The 17,562-nt window shown below is 46.6% G+C and overlaps 1 protein-coding gene across 1 annotated transcript in view; it reads right to left on the bottom strand.

Annotated features, from left to right (window-relative positions):
• Fer1l6 (fer-1 like family member 6) overlaps positions 1–7,400 on the bottom strand; it is a 112,891-nt gene extending 105,491 nt beyond the window's left edge. The window contains exons 1-2 of the mRNA XM_057792116.1: positions 7,322–7,400; positions 2,063–2,183 (exon numbers count right to left, since the gene is read on the bottom strand). Of these exons, the coding sequence (XP_057648099.1) occupies positions 2,063–2,183; positions 7,322–7,400 (200 nt within the window). The remainder of the gene's footprint in view (positions 1–2,062; positions 2,184–7,321) is intronic.
• Positions 7,401–17,562: the final 10,162 nt, after the last annotated feature.

Below are 17,562 nucleotides of genomic sequence, written 5' to 3'. Positions count from 1 at the left end.
TATGAAAGGATTGGGAAAGAAGAAAACTGGAAGGGCTAACAAAATGCCATCTCACTGAGTCGCTCAGTCCCAGGGGATCCATTTATCTGGACGGGCTCGGGTAATTGAAAATAGATGCGCAACACCTGGGCACTTAGCTATTGGATAATCATGGGCAGAGAAGAATCCTTGTTGCCACAGAAGCAGCAATGGGTGGGAAATGAACTGGGGTGTGTTTGATTGAATTCTGTTCTTCTGGCTTCCAACAGTGACATCGTTTCCTGCCTTCATTCACCCCACGCCTGCTGACTACGATTCAGCCCAATAGAAGATGCTGTAAGCTGTGAAAACAATTCTCAAGACTTTGGGATCAGACTGGTCTGAGTTAGAATATTTATTCTCCTCAATTTTAGGCTTTTGCTTTAATCTCCTTATTGGAAATAATAATTCCTCCGGGGGCTGATGGTGAAGAAAGCATATATATCGTTCACATGTTCATCAATCGAATGGCAAATTCAATCCAATTACTGATAATTTGAAACCTTGTGCTAGGCTTGGTTAAGAGTAAAATAAAGACTAATAGGCCATCATCTCTGCCCTTGTAGAGCTAGCAATCTCTCCAGGGGAAAGAGAGCCAAGGCTTATAAGGAAAGATCTAGATTGTAAGTGTAAAATGTCCTGTGGGGGTGTGGGGGTATGACAGAAGAGCTGTAGAGAAGAAATTCCCCAGGGCTCTGTGAGCAAGAAAGACCTAAGAACAGAGGTGGGGTCTGAACTAGTATTCATGGGGGGGGCAGAATTTCAGTCCATTTCAGCCCATGGGGATGCTCTGATCAAGGAGGAAGAAGAGGCCATTGCTCCTGGCTTCTCCTTCTGCTCTCCTCTCTTCTGTAAATGACCTGGGGCACCATGGAAGATACTCAGGAATAGCTGAAGAGCCTGCTCAGAGGCCACAGGGAGAGCACTGGCAGTTGTCTAGGTGCAGTGTAGAGAGAGAAGTGTGACATTGTGCACACAAAAATGTCATGTCTGCTTCTCAGTGTCACCTCTGGGTTTGTCCTATGACGTCCACCCATCTCCTGCTTCCTTCTAACCTTCCCCTACATATACCATGACATCAGAGCTTAGAAACACCAGCTCAGGGTCTCCCACCCAGAGAGCTACCAATTTTTATTACCGTTAGTAACTCATCTGTGTGGAAAGAGAATGGAAGGGCCTGATAAACTGCCCCTCATCAGATAATGACAAAAACCACAGACAGAAAACACCAGTGACCCCCGTTACTGACTTCTCTCCTGGATCTGCACCTTAGTGTCCAATCCTGCTCCAACACAGGCTGCCCCTGTAATTTGCATTGGTCAACTCAGTGCATCAGAAACGGCCTCTGCCAGCTCTGAGCCTAAGTCTCAAGAGACCTCATGCTCCCTCTGTCCTCAACCCTGCTGTGGCCAGCACTGGAGTAAGCTCTCTGCCCTGCAATGAGCGCAGTGATCCTGGCACTAGATCAGCCTGCCACCAGCCCTGAGCTAGAATCACTAAGCTGCCAAGCGACTACACACATGTGAATTTGACAACTATGTGGGGCCACTAAAATCATCTAACCTACCCACAGACGCAAGGACAGTCATAATGACTTCTATTAAGCCACTCATTTGCGTGGCTTTGCTTTGGTTTAGTTTCACAATCCTAGCCAGCTGGTACGGCATGCAGAAGCCAGTTTCTTCTGACTCCCCTCTGGTAGTTTAAGAAACACCTTATCTTTGGGAGAAACACAAACCAAGGTAATCACTGTGAACTAAAGAGCAGGTTAAGGGTCAGCTCCCAAACCTGCCTTCTGCTCTTGTGCTTTTTCCTGACCTCCCAGAAACGGAACTAGAGTCATCTAAAGTCTGAGGCTAGTGGGACCAGAATTCTGCTGAAGGTTGGCACTCAGAGAGAGAAGCTGAGTGGACACAGAACTCTCTTCCTGCTTTAGACCTTTGGCTCCTGGTGGACAGTAACTGTGTCTCCTCTCTAATTCTCCGAGAGCCTGGCACACCCAGGTGCAAAGAGGGTGGGCTGACCACCTGTAAAAACACCGTACCTCCTCTTTGGAGGAGCCGAGGGGCCAGGAGTGATGGAAGCGTCGCCATGAATCGCATCTCCTTCTGGTCCTTCCTGGTGAGAAGGTCCGTTCTGCGGCGCTTCGGAGTCACTCTGACCATCTGAAGACACAAACGAAGGAAGAGAATCTCGTTAAATCAAGGTGAGGTGGCAAGCAAGCCTCCACTTTGTGCCTACCACCGTGGGAGGCCCCATAGCCGTGGCCGTTATTGAATTTGATAGTGTATTGACAGAAAAACCAGGCAAGCAGACACATGTGTGTGTGTGTGTGTGTGTGTGTGTATACTTGTGTGGGTATTCATATGTAAGAACAAATAGAAGGTTCAAACAAATTTACAAATTAAGGGAATCTATCCAAGACCTTGACCAGACAATCTCCAAAGGAAATGAGACAGTCAGGAAACTGGAGGCAGGATCCCAGGTGAGTGTCATTCCTGGGTGTGCTGGCCAGGTTTGAATGACACATGTGTTGTGTAATGGTGGGGCCTCATCCTTGGACACTGCAAATGGTATCCCTGTAGTGAAAACAGAGCAGGGCAGGACCACAGAGATTAGACTGGATTAGCAGCTGGGTCCTAATTGCAATCACAGCTATCCTCACCAGAGGGCACAGAGGGAGATTTTAAAGACAGCTGTGTGACCCTGGGGGCAAAGATTAGATTAACCAATGTCACAAAGTGAGGAACAGCCGGGCGGTGGTGGCGCACGCCTTTAATCCCAGCACTTGGGAGGCAGAGGCAGGCGGATCTCTGTGAGTTCGAGGCCAGCCTGGTCTACAAGAGCTAGTTCCAGGACAGGCTCCAAAACCACAGAGAAACCCTGTCTCGAAAAACCAAAAAAAAAAAAAAAAAAAAAAAAAAAGGGAGGAACAGCACAAATTTGTCCCTCCAGCTCCCCAGGCCAACTGTTGACAGTCTGGTGGTCAAATTATGCCACAAGTGGGAAGTGGGAGACCTAACAAGTGTGAGGCCCACTGAAAGGGAGTTACGCCACCAGCGGTATGTCTATGCAGTAGAGATTGGGACCAGGCATAAGTCTCCCCCACCTTTCCCAGCCTTTGCTCTACCATGAATTCCCTATCATATTCGGTCCATCTATTAGCCAAAAACAATAGGGCCAAGCAATCATGAAGAGAAACCATGAGTTAAAAATACTTTTCCTCCCTATTGTTTAGGTCTAAAACCCAGAAAAAAGGGCTAACTGAGGTGCCTATTAAACATTTTAAAGCAGACCCGGCTGCCACGTTCTCCCAGCATCCCTCAGTCCCTAGATGTTACAGGGTATGATAGACTGGCAAACCTGGCTCCCTACCCTGAACTCTCCAACCCAGGGGCTGGGCTGCTTTTTCCCCCCGGCAGCTCTGCCCTATACAATCCAGTCACTTGGGCTATGCTGGTCCTTCCTACCCTTCACCCTCCTGACTCTCCCTTCCGCCACTCCCCTCAAGGTCATGTTCACTCTGGACCCTCCCAGATAGGAGCAGTCACGGCCTCCTTTTTATTATTTTTTGTTGTTGCTGTTATTCACTTATCAGATGATCCCCTCAGGGGTTTGTCACAGTGACAGAACACTGACTGAACAGAGGGAGGAGGGAGGAAGAAAAGTTCTTGAGATTTTTGACCCAGGGATGCTGAGTTCAGGCACCCGGGCTTCATAACTGCAAAAGAATAAATGTGTGTTGTTTTCAGTTACCACATTACCTACTCTAGAAAGGACAGCTTTCTAGGAAACCAGAGGAAACAAAGTTGTCAGCCCGTAGCAAACCCAAGTGAGTGGATGTCAGTCGTATCCTTAGATTCTTCCCCTCTAACCCAGATTCTGGTTTAATTCATGGGAACATTGCCTGGATGTCAAAACGGTTTCAGTTCCCCAGGTGATGATCAAAGTCCCTGCACACAAACATGCCACTTACTTTCTCTTGGTTCTATATTTAAGGGAGGCTGATGCCTGCTATACCAGATAGTCATTAAGAAGATAAATAAAACAGTATCCCCGCCCTGTGACTGCCACAAGGAGGTGGCTTACATGAGTCATGAAAAATTCCTGATTATTTTTTTTCCTTCTGTGAAATGAAAACTGAGGAAGGAAAATATCTCTAAAACATTTTAAAGCACTCAGGATCTTTTTTATAGATGTAATTGTATTTTGAAATTCTCTCTTCCTCTCTTACCTCCTTCGTGTGTGTGTGTGTGTGTGATGTTTAAATAATCTTGTCTTCCAGGCATCACTCCATGAATCAAAGCAGTAGAGATGATGAAGGAAAAGGTCTCAAAATGACAGAGTATATGCCAAATGCTCATTTGTTTCAAGCCTTCTGGGTGTCATTTTGTAGGGCAGAGATGAAGCCTTCCACAGGGCATTATCTTGACCCTGTCCCAACAGCCCAGTCACTGTTCCCAGGGCTGATGAGACTCAGCTTTAAATACATCATCAACTGAATTATTTCTAATGTATTCTCCAGCTTCAGCATGTTTGGGTTCTGAGTTTAGCCAGACAACTCTGCCCAGCAACCTTGAATCAGAAACACTACCGAGTCTTACGAATATAGAACTGCTGGCATAGGGGCAAATGTGCAGTGAACACCCTTAGGTACTTCAAAAAAGCAAGAGAACGTGCAAGCTTAGATGCTAGAGAGGCATCTAAGAGACCGCGGCCCCTGGACCATGGCGTGAGGGACCCCAGAAACCTCAAGGTGGACAAGTCACCAGCTGCGCTTCTCTAGCAGGAGGAGATCTTCACAAAACAAAAGGAAGGATAGCAGTGACTTCTCTTAACTCCTCCCAGTGGCTTCCCATCCTACTTAGTAAACAATCTGAAGTTCGCACCTGGCTCAGGGTGGATGCCTTCTTCAGTCTGGCTTCCACCAGCTCCTCCTGACAACTGGGCCCTATCACCCGAGGCATTCTCTGTTCCTTCTGACTTAATTCTGACACAACCTCCTCTTTATCCATGAGATTTATTCCTCACAACACACACACACACACACACACACACACACCACAAACCCTAGCTTCCCAAGAAAAACCAAGAAGGAAGGACCAAAGATTCTGCTCTGACACCCATATTTGTCCCTTCCCTCCAAGGCCAGCCCCTCCCAGCAGGATGGATACCATTTACTTTCTAGGAGGGGCTGATGGACGTCTGCCCTGTTTGTTTTGTGGGCTGAAGACTCTAAACAAGGACTAGTCACAGGGCTAGTTCCCCTGGCATGCCTGTTACTGACTGCTCTAACCTCCTCCCTCCTAGTGAGGAAGGGGTTACTCTCAATCAGAGGCCATCACACGGTCAGGAACGCCCAGGCTCCATATCAGCCTTTCCACTTACTCATTCGGGGCAAGCCACTCACCCACTGACACCTCCGTTCTGAAACACAGACCACAACCTACTGCTCAGGGTCATGAACAATGCATGTCAAGTAAGAGACACTTATTAAATATGTCAAACGTGTAAATTCCATAAGGTCCTGAGGGAAAGGGAACATCTCTTAATCAATCAGTGTCCCCAAGACTTAATTTCAAGGACCAGGAAAAGATCCAGAGCCTTTTAAATCTTCCATCCGTATTACCAATTTGATTGAATAAACAAGTATTTCTTTTAAGTTCTTAGGATAGGAGAAACAGGTTATGTATGCATGCGTGCATGCATATATGTGTGTATGTGTGTGTGTGCATGCATGCATACGTGTGTGTGTGTGTGTGTGTAGAGGTCAGAGGTCAACTTTGGTGTCTTCTTCAGTCATTCAACATCTTGACTTTTGAGACAAGGTCTCTCACTGGCCTGGACCTTACTGATTGAGAAAGGCTGGGTAACCAGTCAGCCCTGGGGATATGTTTGTCTCTACCACCCCAGTACTGGGACTGCACACCACCCTAGTGGCTTTTCCAAGTGGGTTCTTAGGTTCAAACTCAGGTCCCCACGCTTGTGTAGCAAGTTTAATGACTGAGCCTCCATCCTAGCCTTCCTATTAAGCTTTAGGCATTGTAGCCACTGAAAAGATACTGTGCCCCCTTTCCACCCAAGGGTAACTCTTAGTCATGACCACCAACATCGTAGGATGAATGAGTGGCCATCGCTTTCTCTCTAAGACTGCGTTTTACTCAGAGAAAAGAGTGTGGTTAGGTGGGGCTTCAGGCTAGAGGGCAGCTATGGAGGATGACAGTGAAATACTTCCAGATTCGTGAAGATGGGTTCTACCCATCGCATTATGTGGGTCTAGATATGGTCCAGAATGTCAGCCTTTAACTGGGTGTTATCAAAGCCACTAGGCAGATGTCACTAGGCGGTCACCCCAGACCTGTCCACTTGGAAACCGCAGATCCAGTTTGATTTCATCAGTGCTGAGTGTCTGCCCAATGGGAGTCTTGGTCCTCACATGGCAGAAGGAATGACCCATTCAAAGCACAGAAAGTCGGGGAGCCTGGACTGATCTTGCAAAGCAGCTGTTTCCCAGCAGGCTCCCCAATGCTCAGGGCAAGCTGACTGACAGGCATTCTATGCAGACAGACAGAGCCCTCATCAGAAGGATCCTTGTCCTGCTTGGTTTAGGCACTACTGTTGCTATCTTGAAAGCCCTCTTAATTTCTTAACAATGGCTTTACATTTTCACCCACATACCCCCGCCTGACAATTCTACAGATAGCCTTTGCCACACATGATTTGTATTCTCTCTATTGTCTCTGGAATCTTGGGTGTATCCTCAATTCTTGGGGCAATCAACTTTATTACCACAATTATTAACATAAAACCACCTGCTATAACACAATATCAAACCCTTGTTTGGAAAAAAGAAGTAACAATCCCTGCCGGTAAGAGGCATTAAATGAGATACAAAAGCACTCTCCCATCTTACTTTGAGAATCCTAACTTTTGTTTTGAAAAATGTCCTTGATCCCCTCCAGGATGGTATGGGGTCAGCCTGGTTACCAGTGCCCTGTCCATTTGATAATGACAGACTTGGAACTCCTGAGCCACTTATCCGGTAAAAACCGAAGGCAAAAACTGAGCTTGAACCTGTCATCACTTTCTCAGATGGCCCATTCCATGGTCCAGCAGGTGTCCACCCCACCCCTGTTTGTCGATGATGTTGGGCCTTGGGATGATTTCCCTGAGGCCCACAGTCGTGTTCAGGAGAACCTGGGAGTCAGCAGGCAGATTACTGCTCCCTGTGCCATAGACATAGAATCCCCGACCTGAGGCCCTTTGGCCTGTGTAGTGAGCAGTACCCCACCTCACACCTCACCTTGGGCACCCTTGTTGGTGAGGATCAATCCCTTCTCTGTTTTATCTTTCTTCTTCTTTTTCAGCTTCAGTCCAAACATTCCTTTCCTGCAGAGAAGAACAACTCATCAATACAGTCATGGAAACGAATTATCACCCCTGCTGGGAGAAAAAAAAGCACGCAGAGGCGGTAGGGTCCTACTGGCTGGTCAGCCCCCTCATCTACCCAGAGTAGGGGTCAGAAGACCTCATCCATCTCCAGGTTATCCTCCTTGTCCAGAAACCACTGCACACGACTGGGGCGGGCTGGGGTTTCTAATCGTGCTACCCGAGCACCTCTCATGTCTTCTGGCTTGCCCAGGCCAGGTGCTATGATAAACTCTTCAGGAACAACATCATTTGCTGATGGCGGCAATTGTCTCCGGCCTGAGAGGGTGGCAACAGTGTCGTCGGCCACACAGCTCTTGGAGATCTGCTTAGGCTCACAGTCCACTGTGACTGCTGAGAAACCTGAATCTCCCAGTCCTCTTGGCAGCCATCACTTGGCCGGAGCCAGGCCCTCACACTGCTTCTAAGGTCGTGGAGCTCTGGTATCCATGGAGGCCAAGCCATAAGCACATTGCTCAATGGGCGCATGGTGTGTACCCAAAAAGTGAGCCTAGTGGGGACTTTGATGGCTTCTCATTTCACACATGTTGTTTTGGGCTGCAGAGTGTCCCCTGAGCAGGGAAGCAACCCCATTTCTCTCTCCCCCGAGTGCACACTTCCTAGACCCTGGGCTTGCCTGTGCTTCTAAATGTGGGAGCAATGAGGAGGTGCGTTCCATGGTCAAGGTCACCTACTCCGTAGTCAACGTGTCTGTCTGTCATCCCAGTGGGGTCTTCACAACCTCAGACAGACCCTGAGCTCTCCCAACTTCAAGATCCCCATATGGGTAACAAGGTAATAAATAAAAAGTACATAAACTATAAATTGCTCAATGAGCATTTGATATTAATAGCTATTATTATTGTTCTAAGAGATAGTATTAAGACCAACCAACAGAAGAAACAAAGATCCATTTTATCGATGTACTTATTTATCTCTCAGACTTAGGTGAGGAATTAAGGTACCTGCTCACTAATGCTGAGCTGTGGAATGCATTTGATCAGGAGGGAGAGAGTTCCCTTCCCTGGAGGTCTACAAGCCAAGGATGCTCTTAAAGGACCGTGTGTCCAGGACAAGTATCACAATGGAACTCTGACCCAGGGGACTTGGGGGTTGTTGAGACTGAGATACCAAGAATGGGCTTCGGTAGCACCCAGATATGGACTGGACTCCTCCCTCCTTGGGAAAGTCAGAGCCCCATGTTCCTCCTTTGTGTAATGAGATAAACCAGGGTACCTGCTTCCTGGCCCAACTGGGATGGAATAAAATGGAGCAAAGTAAACAGAGGGCTTACGCAGGGCCTGGTAGACAGGAAGTGGCATGAAGTGCCCTCTGGGAGGGAGTGTCATCATTCTAAGTTCTCTTAGGATCGCTCCAGAGAACAAATACATGGGAGACCTCCCCTTTCTGGGTTTTAAGAGAACATTCTTAGGAAAAGCTTTAATTAGCATCTTTTCAAAGGGTAGTACCAAGCAGGGTTTGGTACTTTCCAAACCCTGAACCAAAATGTGCTCCCCAAGAGTTCAATGTCATGATTGGCTCATGAAGACAGAACCTCATATCCCCAGGAACCTGGCCAGTCTCTACTGGCTGCTTGTCAAGGCTGAGTTATTTCCATCTGCAAAGGGAAGTTGCTGCTAGTCAATGGCAGTGGTGCTGGAAAGAGACCCAGCACACACAACATGAATGGCTGGGCATCCCGGCTTCTCCCAGAGATGCCCATGACTAAGCAATGGGCATGGCTGAAGGGCAGAAGAAGAGAGGAATACTCATCCTTTGGCTCAGGTACCTCTTCTCTTTTGTAACAACAAGCGCTTGCCCTTCTTGACCCTGCTGTCCATTGGAGTCTCCTAAGGGTTTGGGTCTTAAAAAAAAAAAAAAACAGAAACAATACTGGTGTCTTGAACTACTTGCAGAAAGTTTTACTTAACCCAGGGCATGTGGGGAGTTCAAAATCTCTTATCTACAACTCAAATCCCTGCGGAATAACTAAAGAAGTCTTTTGGGAATGCCCCAGGCACTTCAGACAGTTTGCTCCTCACCTATGATAATGATAGGCACACAGCGCATCTGCCTGAAGCAGTATGACAGTCATCAAGCGTGCTCCTGGCACGAGAGAGTTTCTCCGTGAAAACTGAGAAATGCTCCTCCACCACCCTGTGTCACCCAGGGGCAGGGAAGAAGTGTGGCATGCCTGTCTCCACTAGTCGTGGCACTGGAGGACAGAGCAGGAGAAACAGGATCTGTGGGTGCTGGAAGGTGAGGCTTCGGGAGAACCTGTGTGACTCTGGCTCTAGAATTGGGGACTGGGTACTTAAATGAGTTTTTAATTCCCCAAATGACACAAAGACATTTCTCACTCAATTAAAAATGACATTAAAATAGGAGGTATGTTTGTAAAGCGGAAGAAGACTAGCTACAAATTACTGTAGTATCAATGAAAAGATGACAGAGATTTTAAGTTTTGTACTTATAATGACAGAAATACCATTTCATATGTGGTCTCCTAATACCCCTACAACATACCGTGGAGTAAGGACTGCTGTTACCATTTCTCCTAAAGAAGAATTGGGGGTGTCTAGTCAATACATGGGAACCAGCTACCAAATCAGGAGGACCGATGTGGTAAGCCTCCATCATGGCCTCCCTCACACCAGCCCTCTCCTGCTTGGGGATTATTCTAACAAGGAACTCCAAGAAGCTGAGACCTTCCAGGATCTCTGATGGTGCCTCCCAGGCCACCCCAGGAAGAGTCAAGAGACACACAGACACACCCATACCAACCTGGTCTCCTCAGGGTGAAAGCTACCATGACTCCGATATCTGTGTCCAAACAAGAAGAATGTTAAACACGGCCTGGATTAGACTAGCTTCTGCCCATCTGCTTGTAGCTTTGGTGAAAAGCATCTAGAATGCCAGGCACAGCTAGTGTGGCACCAAGGAGGAGGTGCTGGACTGGCATTAAGGGGTTTTTTAGTCACTTTCTAATGATTTCATTGATGGTGATCACAGAACTCCTCCAAGCCCCAGGCTCGTCTTCGGAGGGCAGTCCTAAGTTACCTCCACTTCCCAAACTGGCTCGTCATGCAGACAACTCTACTGAACCTCCTGATGAACTTCTTAAAGAGAGCCAGAACCATATCTATACGTAGGTAATTTCATATCTTTTTTTATGACTCCAGAATTAGAAAATTACTCGAAATTAGAGTTGTATGGTTTTTTGATTGAGTCACCAGGTTTTCTTTCAGCACCAGCTTTTCTATCTTCAGTGCAGAATAGAAGCAGCTTGGACCAAATGGCCAATACAGGGATAACTGTGTCGATGGTATGACCTGTGCAGGTCTATGCTGCCTCCTCTCTTTCTAAGAGGCCATAGGGATACAAGTTGCTCAGGTATCCCACCTTCCAAACTCTCAACCACAGCCTCCAATATAGGAAAAGAACAAAAGCAAACCCAAGCTAAACACTGAATTTATCTCCAACACCTTTAAAAGTCAAACTAAACATAATTATATTTTGTTAGAATTTTGTTATCAAGACAATGAATTGGTAAACAAACAGATCTGTCTTAAGAACAAGTGTCAGCATGATGGTACAGATCTGTAATCACAGCACCGAGGCAGGAGGATGCCAAGTTCTATGTAGCCCAAAAACAAAACAGACAACAACAATGAAATCAAAGTGTCTCTAGCATTCTAAGATTATCCAAAATCTTATAAAAAGTCCTAGTTTCTGAAAATGACCATATCATAAACAAATCAATCCAGCCTTAAAATGACGACAACTGCATTTTTTCTTTCTCTTCTGAGTCCTAGACTTTATAAAGATGCATGCATATAGGTATGTGGATATAACATGAAAGTAGAGTCTAAACTGTCTAGTGGAACAAAGGAGACTAATAGGAGTGTGGGGTGATGGGAGAGGTGAGGAAGAATGGGAAACATGATCTATCAAACTGCATGTCATGGACAATAAACACACACCACTTAAAATATTATCTAAGGACTGGAGAGATGGCCCAGTCAGTAAAGTTCTTGCATTACAAGCATAAAGACCAAGATTTAGTCCCCAGGGCCCCAGTGGGCACAAAATAAGGCCAGGGATAGTGGCACACACTTGTAATCCCAGTAGTGGAGATGCAGAGACACACACTCGCACGCACACACACACACCAGAGGCTAACCTTGGGAGTCATTCCTGAAGAGCTATTCACTTTTCCACTTTGTTTTTGAGACACAGTCTCACTGGGTGCTGGCGCTCTGCGATTAGACTGGGCTGACTGGCCAGTGAAGTCCAGAGTCCCATCTCCACCTCCTGAGCCCAGGGATTATAAGCACATGTCACCACCTCCACCTTTTTGCATGGGTGCTGGGATTGAACTTGGGTCGTCATGCTGGCATAACAGGGATTTTTTTGACTCCATTTTCTATTTCTTTTAGGGAAATTTAAAAGAATGTTCTTAACCAAAAGGAGAAAAACCATTGCATTCAGAATCCCTAATGGACATACTTGTTCAGGGTGCATTTCTAACCCAGTTCCCCCCCCCCTTTCCATTCACCCCCATCACTTGAATGGACCACAGTACTGACTATCCTTGCTTTTTAATCATGGGATCAGTCCAGCCATGAAGGAGCATAATTCTCGGGTTTAAGAGAAAACAGCCAGTCTGCTATGGGCTCAGAAAAGGTCCAGAATGACCAACTAATGACCTGAACAGATTGAATATCAACTCTTAGTCCAGAGAGAACCAATTAATGCTGGCCTATTATGATGTGGAATCTCAAGCGCACAATCAAGGCAAATGGACATGCTTTTAACACAGCCCTAAAGACCCTTCTTCTACACATTCCAGCCCCAAAACTCATCATAACGAGAGTTAAATGTAACAACTTGACTGACAGCCATTAAGAGCCTGGACATTTCGCCTTCAAGAAGTCAGCTGAGTCTAATACACACCTCCAAGGTCTCTAATGAGCACCCCCTCCCTTCTTGTGAGTTCTCAGAACCCGAGACAACCAGAATAATCCGGAGCTATGGTCCAGAGAGCTAGGCCAGGGAAGCCAGCCTCCCATAATTCGTCAGGCGTATTTCCCAAGTGTTTAATTGCAAAGTGGCAGGAAGGTGTAATTGGGGGGGGGGCGCCCCAGGAAAAGGAGGGCTTCTTGCTTGCCTGCTTCCCACTCATGCCGCTGCATAACAGCAAAGATTCCTATGGATGCCTTCTTCCTCGGGGAACTTCAGGATTTGTGACTACTCGGTGTGCTGCTCCCTCTCTGCCTCCTGCCTGGCCCATAATATGACCAGTGTCTCACGTACCCCAGACAAGAGCCGAAAGCACCAACATGAGAAACTGTGTGCTCTGAGCTCTGATTCTTTTTAATATTGTGTTTTCACACACAATCACACACACACACAATCACACTAACACACATACACACACAGCCTCTATCAGCACTTTGTTCTTCCCTTCCTTACACACTTGTCACATTGACAGAATAGTTCCTGAAAAGTCATCGCTCACCTTTATCATATGCTGAGCATTTGAAGGCAGAGGTCATGTCTGGCTTCTGTCTGAACCCCAGATAGCAATCACAGTATCTGGTGTGTACTAAGGGTACTGGAATGTTGGATTAGGGACAAACAGAGGTGGATAGAACATGCAGATAGAAAAGTTTTACTACAAAAATATACAGAACCGGGCTGGAGAGATGGCTCAGAGGTTAAGAGCACTGACTGCTCTTCCAGAGGTCCTGAGTTCAAGTCCCAACAACCACATGGTAGTTCACAACCACCTGTAATGAGATCTGATGCCCTCTTCTGGCCTGCAGGCATACATGGAGGCTGAACACTGTGTACATAATAAATAAATAAATCTTTAAAAAAAAGAAGTGGCCTTTAATTATATATATATATATATATATATATATATATATATATATATATATATATACAGAACTTCTATGTCCCGATTTTAAACTGTGTTATATGAGTCCCAAAGAAGTTAGAGGTGGTGTGGGACTGAGGGCAGGAGAAAACAATCTAAAGTGTCAGCTGCTGTCTGAACCTTGCCCCGTGCTTGACCTGAAACTGGGGAGAGAAAGTAAATGATCCACTCTGGGACCTGGCAAAGCCATTAGTGCTCTGTTAAATGGGCCATCAGTTCTGGCTGTCATCAAGCCTCCGTCCATTTCCTCCACCCACCTCCTTCACTAATGCATTCTTCTTTCTCATTCTCTTTCCCATGCTCAAATGTCTTCTATTGGCTGGCATTTTTTTCTCCTGTACGGTCACTCAGGAAGAGCCTATGAGGTTGTGTGTGTGTTTGTTTGTTTGTTTGTTTGTTTGGACTACTTGGCTACACGTAGACTTGCAATGATAAATGCTGCAGTTTCTTAGCTGGGGCCTCCACGATGCCGGTGGGGACACAGAAACCCATGTGTCTAAAAGCACAATGCAGGAAGTACTCTCTCAAATAAGGACTAAGGGCTTTCAGAGAATAAAGAACAGCTTACGTAGGCCTGGAAGGGTCAAGAGAGACAGTAAAAGGAGGTGGTACTTTGGGTCCTAGAACAGGAGTAAAGTAAGAATGAACACACATAGTAGGAACTAGATTCCTACTGTGTGTCAGATTCCTTTGCATGAGACCCGTTCATATAATGGCCACAACATTGGAAGGAAGCACTAGCACTCTCAAAACCTTCAAAGCGTAGATATTAACTTAAAGAGGCTAAGTCACTTGACCAAACACATGGGTGCAGACAGGGTTCAGATCGTCAAGCCAGACAAAAGGAACAGTATACATGGCGGTGCCACCAGGACCCTCCACCAACTCCTGTAGGAAACTGGAGTGGTCAGAGAGGCCATTTCTTCTTAACTAGCTAGGAGTCAAGCTGTTCCTTTTGGCTGGTCCTCAGGAAGGCCTACATCTCTCAGGAAAACATCTTGTACCAGTGTCTGATACTACGCAGGCTATAAACAGTCAAACCAATGCCTTCCTTCAAGCTCCTGCCTCTCTACTCAGAATGCAAGACCTTCCTTCAAAGGTTTTCCCAGAATTCAAACTTCTTATTGAAACAGTCAGTGTTGGGTCTGAGGAAACGACGTCTCCAGTCATGATAGACATCGGTTGTCTTCAAGCTTCTGCCTCCACCCCTTCCCCACCATGACGGGCTGTGACCCTGGACTTGGAAATGAGATCAACCTCCCCTTCCTTAAGTTGGATTTGCCAGATATTTTGTTAAAACAACAGGACAAATGACCAGTACGGTAGAGAAAGGGTCAAGCATTGCTGTACTTGGACACTTGTCGGCCTCTGCTACTTCTGCAGCCTCCTGAAGCTCTAGAGAACGCAGCTCCAAGATTCCCTTTGCAGAGGTTGGTGGTAAGAAGTTGAGAGAGGGGCCGCTTTGGAATAACAGGAGCTGGCAGGCCTCAAAGGGGCTCAGGGACTCTTAAGGTTAGCAGCATCCTAGTTGATACTAACCTTAGTTCGCCGTGTTCTGGGAGGTCTCAAACTCCAATTGTGTTCAGGCAAAGGATGCACACCAGCCTTCAGCCAGGCTATTTTGCTTTCCATAGGCCCCAGACAAAACCGTTCCCTGGCATTCCTTTCTACGATACTAGAGTTCTTCATTGTAAAAGCAAAGGCCATCTAAGGAAATCCCCCTTCTTGTGCCTGGAGTGTGGAGTGGAGGAATTTCATGTCACCCTGTTCAGAAGGATCCTTACAATTATTTTCTTCAGAACAGGCTGGGTTTGCTGGTACACGGCCATGGATCTAAATACTCAGGAGCACGGAACAGGAAGATGATACATTCAAGGCCAACCAGGACTACCTAGTGAATCATTTTTGTCAGAACAAACACACAAAAATGGGAAAAATAACCTCCCCAAATGCTATCAAAGATACGAGAAAAGGGGAACTCTTGGGTACTATCGGTGAGAGTAACAATGCAGCCCCTATTTAAAATAAAACCATCATATGATCCTGCTATTCCACTACCGGCATGCACCTGGAGGATTCTATGTCAGCACAGCACAGAGGTAGACATTCATGACTTCCACAGTAAGCAAGTTATGGAATCCACATGAGTGTCCATGCGCTGATGAGTGGATAAAGAAAATGTAGTCTATACACAGAACAGAATATTACTTGGGCATAGAAAACATCAAAATCATGCCATTTGCAGGAGAGTCAACAGAACTAGGTAGCTGAATGAGCAAAGTAAGCCAAATTCGGAAAGAAAATATGACGTGTTTTATATGTAGATGCTCTAATTTTTAAGACACTACTAGGGACTACCAGGAGACTGTGTGGAGGGAGAGGAGAGGACGAGATAAGGTAGTTGGAAGTATGGAGAGATCCGAAACATATGATATATGTGTTTACATCACAGGGAACCCCATTAATATGTGCAATCTACGTGCATTAATAAAGATAGTAAAAGCAAACTTTAAAATCAGAGTGTGAAGGGAAAGACAAGAGGTCCATGAACAGAGAGGTAGGGACAATACAGAACGGGCAGAAGAGGAGGGGCTTAGCTCTTAAGAACAAGAAGGAGCTATCGATGAGTTGTAGCAGGGACACATCCTTCTCACCAGCTTCCGAGCCTTCATTCCACTCCGCAGCAATCACGCCTTCCAGTACTCCGTGCACTAAACAAGCACTTCACCAGGTGAGAGTCGCTAACGTTCCTGTTGTAGCTTGCCAGGGTCTTGGCTACCTAGAGGCACCTGCATTGCTCAAATGTCCTTAACATTTACAAAGAAAATGTCCTGGGCAGGCCGGGGAGCTCATGTTTGACAGACCTTATGGGCAGCCTTCTCTCTGGCAGGACATGTAGAACTGTAGCTGGATCTGCTTGTTCAGGGTTGTTTCATTAATTCTTCTTTCATATAATTGAGAGTTGGATTCCCTTATAAAACATTTAGTTTGCGTGGTAGTTTGAAGGAGAATGGCTCCCATAGGCTCATATATTTGAATACTGGGTCACCAGAGAGTGACGCCATTTGAAGGGATTAGGAGGCATGCCAAGTGGGGCTAAGGGGAAGAGGTCATTTTGTCTTGACCAAAATCCTACTTTCTCATGTCTGGGGTACACGGATCTCAGAGGCTGACTGGGAAAGAGGATGTGCATTTGCATAGGAACCTCGGGTTACCCTGAGAAAATGTCTAGGAATCCACACACTTGTGTTCTTCTGCCAGGATGCTAAGACCCCAGCAAACATGGCTGCCTGGGCTTTTCCTCTGAGCTCAGGCCCCCTCTGCCCCATCCCACTCACCCAAAAACCAGCTTTTTCCTTCAACAGAGCCTTGCTTAGGGATCTTGTGCCTTACATAAAATGCTCCAAGGGGTAAAATTTAGTATCTAGTTACCTTTTTCTACCTCCTGAGAAAAGCAAAAAGAAGTTCCCACTCTTTCCAAGCACAATGCTGTTTAAATTCAGTGTTGAGAAGCAACCGTCAAGGTGTTTCACCCACGACCTCACCTCCTTTGCAAACCTGGGCTGTCCAATCACTTCTGTGGACAAGAGGAGCTGATTAGATCCAAGAGTCAAACTTTAATTAGTGCAGCCGAATGAGGCTCTCTAAATCCCTCGAATAGAGCCAGCTCAACGCAATTACTCACAAGCAGTGCCCAGTCAGCCGTACCCTAGACATGACTCAGAAGGAGAAAAAAAAAAAAAAAACCCAACTAGAAATTCGGTGCTCCAGCTTTTCAAGAGTGGCCTGCCAGGACGAAAACAAAGCTGGAAGCTCACCTGTCCCTTCCCATGGCCCTCTGCAGGTGTGTGGAGGGCATTTAGGACCGCTTCTCCTGATTGGGACCTTCTGCGAGAGTCCCGGAATCCCAGAAACAGGGCCCTGCCGCACGGCCTCTCCCCGGCCAGTGCAGCCTAGTTCTGGAGGGCTCTGCTCGGGTTCCTGTTACTGACTTGAGCAGAAGCTGTGTTGAGCCTTGTGGATGGAAGGAGACCCTCGCAGGCCTGTCCACCTCTTCAAGACTGACTGTCAGGCTGGAGAGATGGCTCAGTGGTTAAGAGCACTGGCTGCTCTTCCAGGGGTCCTGAGTTCAATTCCCAGCAACCACGTGGTGGCTCACAGCCATCTGTAAT

This window comes from Chionomys nivalis, chromosome 17 (genome assembly GCF_950005125.1).
Source record: "Chionomys nivalis chromosome 17, mChiNiv1.1, whole genome shotgun sequence".
NCBI lineage: Eukaryota > Metazoa > Chordata > Mammalia > Rodentia > Cricetidae > Chionomys > Chionomys nivalis.
The sequence above is the reverse complement of the archived record's forward strand: the minus strand, read 5'-3'. Positions and strand labels throughout refer to the sequence as shown.